This window comes from Homalodisca vitripennis, chromosome 6 (assembly GCF_021130785.1).
Source record: "Homalodisca vitripennis isolate AUS2020 chromosome 6, UT_GWSS_2.1, whole genome shotgun sequence".
In the NCBI taxonomy this organism is placed as follows: Eukaryota; Metazoa; Arthropoda; class Insecta; order Hemiptera; family Cicadellidae; genus Homalodisca; species Homalodisca vitripennis.
Genome location: NC_060212.1, coordinates 27,578,355 through 27,580,745, shown reverse-complemented (window position 1 = coordinate 27,580,745; position 2,391 = coordinate 27,578,355). Strand labels below are relative to the sequence as shown.

The 2,391-nt window shown below is 37.3% G+C and overlaps 1 protein-coding gene across 1 annotated transcript; it reads left to right on the top strand.

Moving 5' to 3' along the window:
• The first annotated feature begins 325 nt into the window (after window positions 1-325).
• LOC124365331 lies at window positions 326-1,066 on the top strand. The gene has a single exon (XM_046821305.1). It carries the CDS (start codon window positions 326-328, stop codon window positions 1,064-1,066), a length of 741 nt encoding a protein of 246 aa, XP_046677261.1.
• The last annotated feature ends 1,325 nt before the right edge of the window (window positions 1,067-2,391 follow it).

Genomic DNA, 2,391 nt, shown 5'->3' with positions numbered 1-2,391 from the left:
GTTCTGTGCGATGTTTTGAGCTCAAAACTCGTTATTTCGGTTGTGAAGTATACTTTATTTGTAACCTATTTATCTATTGTTGCTTGTTTATTTTCAATTTCTGCTAGCCTAAGTCTAATATTTGCCTACATCATGGCAGATTGTGCTAAGTGTTTGAAGCCCATATCTAAGACTGGCAAGAACTCTGTTAAAGTGGACTGTGTTGAATGTAAAAAAGCCTTTTCATGGCAAGTGTGTTGATCTGACTACTGAAGACATTAAATATTATGAAGATAACCAATCTATCTGGCGGTGCTCTCCCTGCTCGAAGGAGCGTCGTAAGAGTATGGCTATTGAGTCTAGATCCGGATCGTCAATAACGTATGACGATATCTACAGTCTTGTGACTGACCTCAGAAAGGACTTAAAGGGGATTGAAACTAACCTAGGTAAGTCAATCAACACTGCCTTTGAGGAAATAAAGGAAACTAAAAGTTTAGTCAGTAAACAGAATGAAGAAATGGCGGCTTTGCTAGAGCTCGTAAACAAACTAACTGCTGAAAATAGCGAACTAAAGAACAGAGTGTCTTTGCTCGAAAGCCGTATAGAGGACAGTGAACAATATTCGAGAAGGGACACTATCGAAATACATGGTGTGCCAGTTGAAAAAGGCGAACAAGTGTTGGAAGTAGTCAAGTCGGTGGGGAAGGCATTAGATCTAACCATTGAAAATTCTATGGTTAGTGCTTGCCACAGGTTACGAAGTAGGGATGGAACTGACAAACCTCCCGGAATAATAGTTAAGATGACTCGACGTATGGACGCTGAATCTCTGCTGCAACGAAGACGTGTGAAGAGGAATTTTTCTACTCACCACATAGGCCTAACAGCAAGCCCTGCTCAGCCTATCTACATAAATGAAAGCCTATGTCCCGGAAGGCGCCGACTTCTGAATGCAGCTAGAGTTGTGAAAGGAGAAAAACAATACACATACTTATGGATACGGGGAGGCAAGATCCTTATGAGAAAGGCCGAAAAAGCTCCTGTGAAAGTGATAACTTCTCAAGCAGATCTAGCCAAACTGTGAGCTTAGTTTTGTTTTCTCTGTTGTATTGTAAGTTAACTTATTTTTTCACATGTATTATCTTATATAAGTCTGGTAAACATGTAGGTTTTAGGTTTATTCTGGATTATATGAGGGATGAATACTGTTTGAATGTTTTGTTTTCTGTATTAATTAACAAAAGTGGGCCTATATATTCTGCTTACTGTGTAGTGGGTAGGCCTACATATTTTTATTCCTGTTTAAAGCTTGTTTTTAATATACTGAGGCTCCAAAACAAGTGGCTTAAGGTTGTTTTGTTTATTTTAAAATTTTTTATACCGATAATAGCATGTTTACCATAGTTAAGGGGAGCGGGAAAGGCCTATCTCGCCAATGTTAAATTTGCCATCTTTAGGTACACTTTTCTTCAAAAGTTGTAAAGCTATGACTTTCAAATTTTAGGGCTATATTTAACCAACTCTTTTTTGTGTTGATAGACCCAATTTTTACACCTGCTAATCAAATATTACCTTAAAAAAATCATTTTTTCATAGAACACTAAAAAAAATTAAACATTTTTACAAAACATAAATTTTTTATTACAAAACTAGTAATGTGAGATTAATAAAAATGGGTCTAAATATTACTTATACCCCAACAATGATGTGTAAAAAATTTCAGGTATGTAGGTTAATTTATTTACAGAGATAAGTGTACCTTTGTTTAATAAAATGCAACTTTCGGCAAATTGCGACTGAACTCAATAAACTAAAAGGCATACAATATCTACCTTAAAATAGGCCAGCTCCATATTTGGGATCATCTGTTTCCTCTTCATGGTCTTCCTCCATGAGCCGCCTTTTTCTTCTTGCTTGTCTAGCCTCCTTTCGTGATACTTTCAGCCGCTTTCTCACTTTTACGCTGTCTCAAAATATCCATCTCCCGCAAAGTTTTGACGGATTTTTCACACAAACTCAGTCCAAGTCTTTTGTAGAGGTCCAGTTTGCTGCTGTGGCCTTCATTGAATGATATTACCGCATCATATACGCCCAACTTCAGTGTATCGAGTCTCACAAATACCCTCTTCGGAACTTTAGCCCATACAATATTATTAAAACTTTCATTAGGGTTTTGGGTGTGCCCGTGCAAACATTTCTTCAACAGCTCTGTTTGTGTAAGTGCCTTGTAAATATCTTTAATTTTCACCATAACATCATAGGGCAAACTGTCTTTGTGTTTGTAAGTCTTTCCCTCAGCTTTGGCTTTTTATTAAAAAAACCGCACCATGAAATCCTCACCCACAGGACACAATCCGTGCTGTGGATTATCATCCGTTGAAAGTTTATGGAAAAAAGGTTGCCCAGATG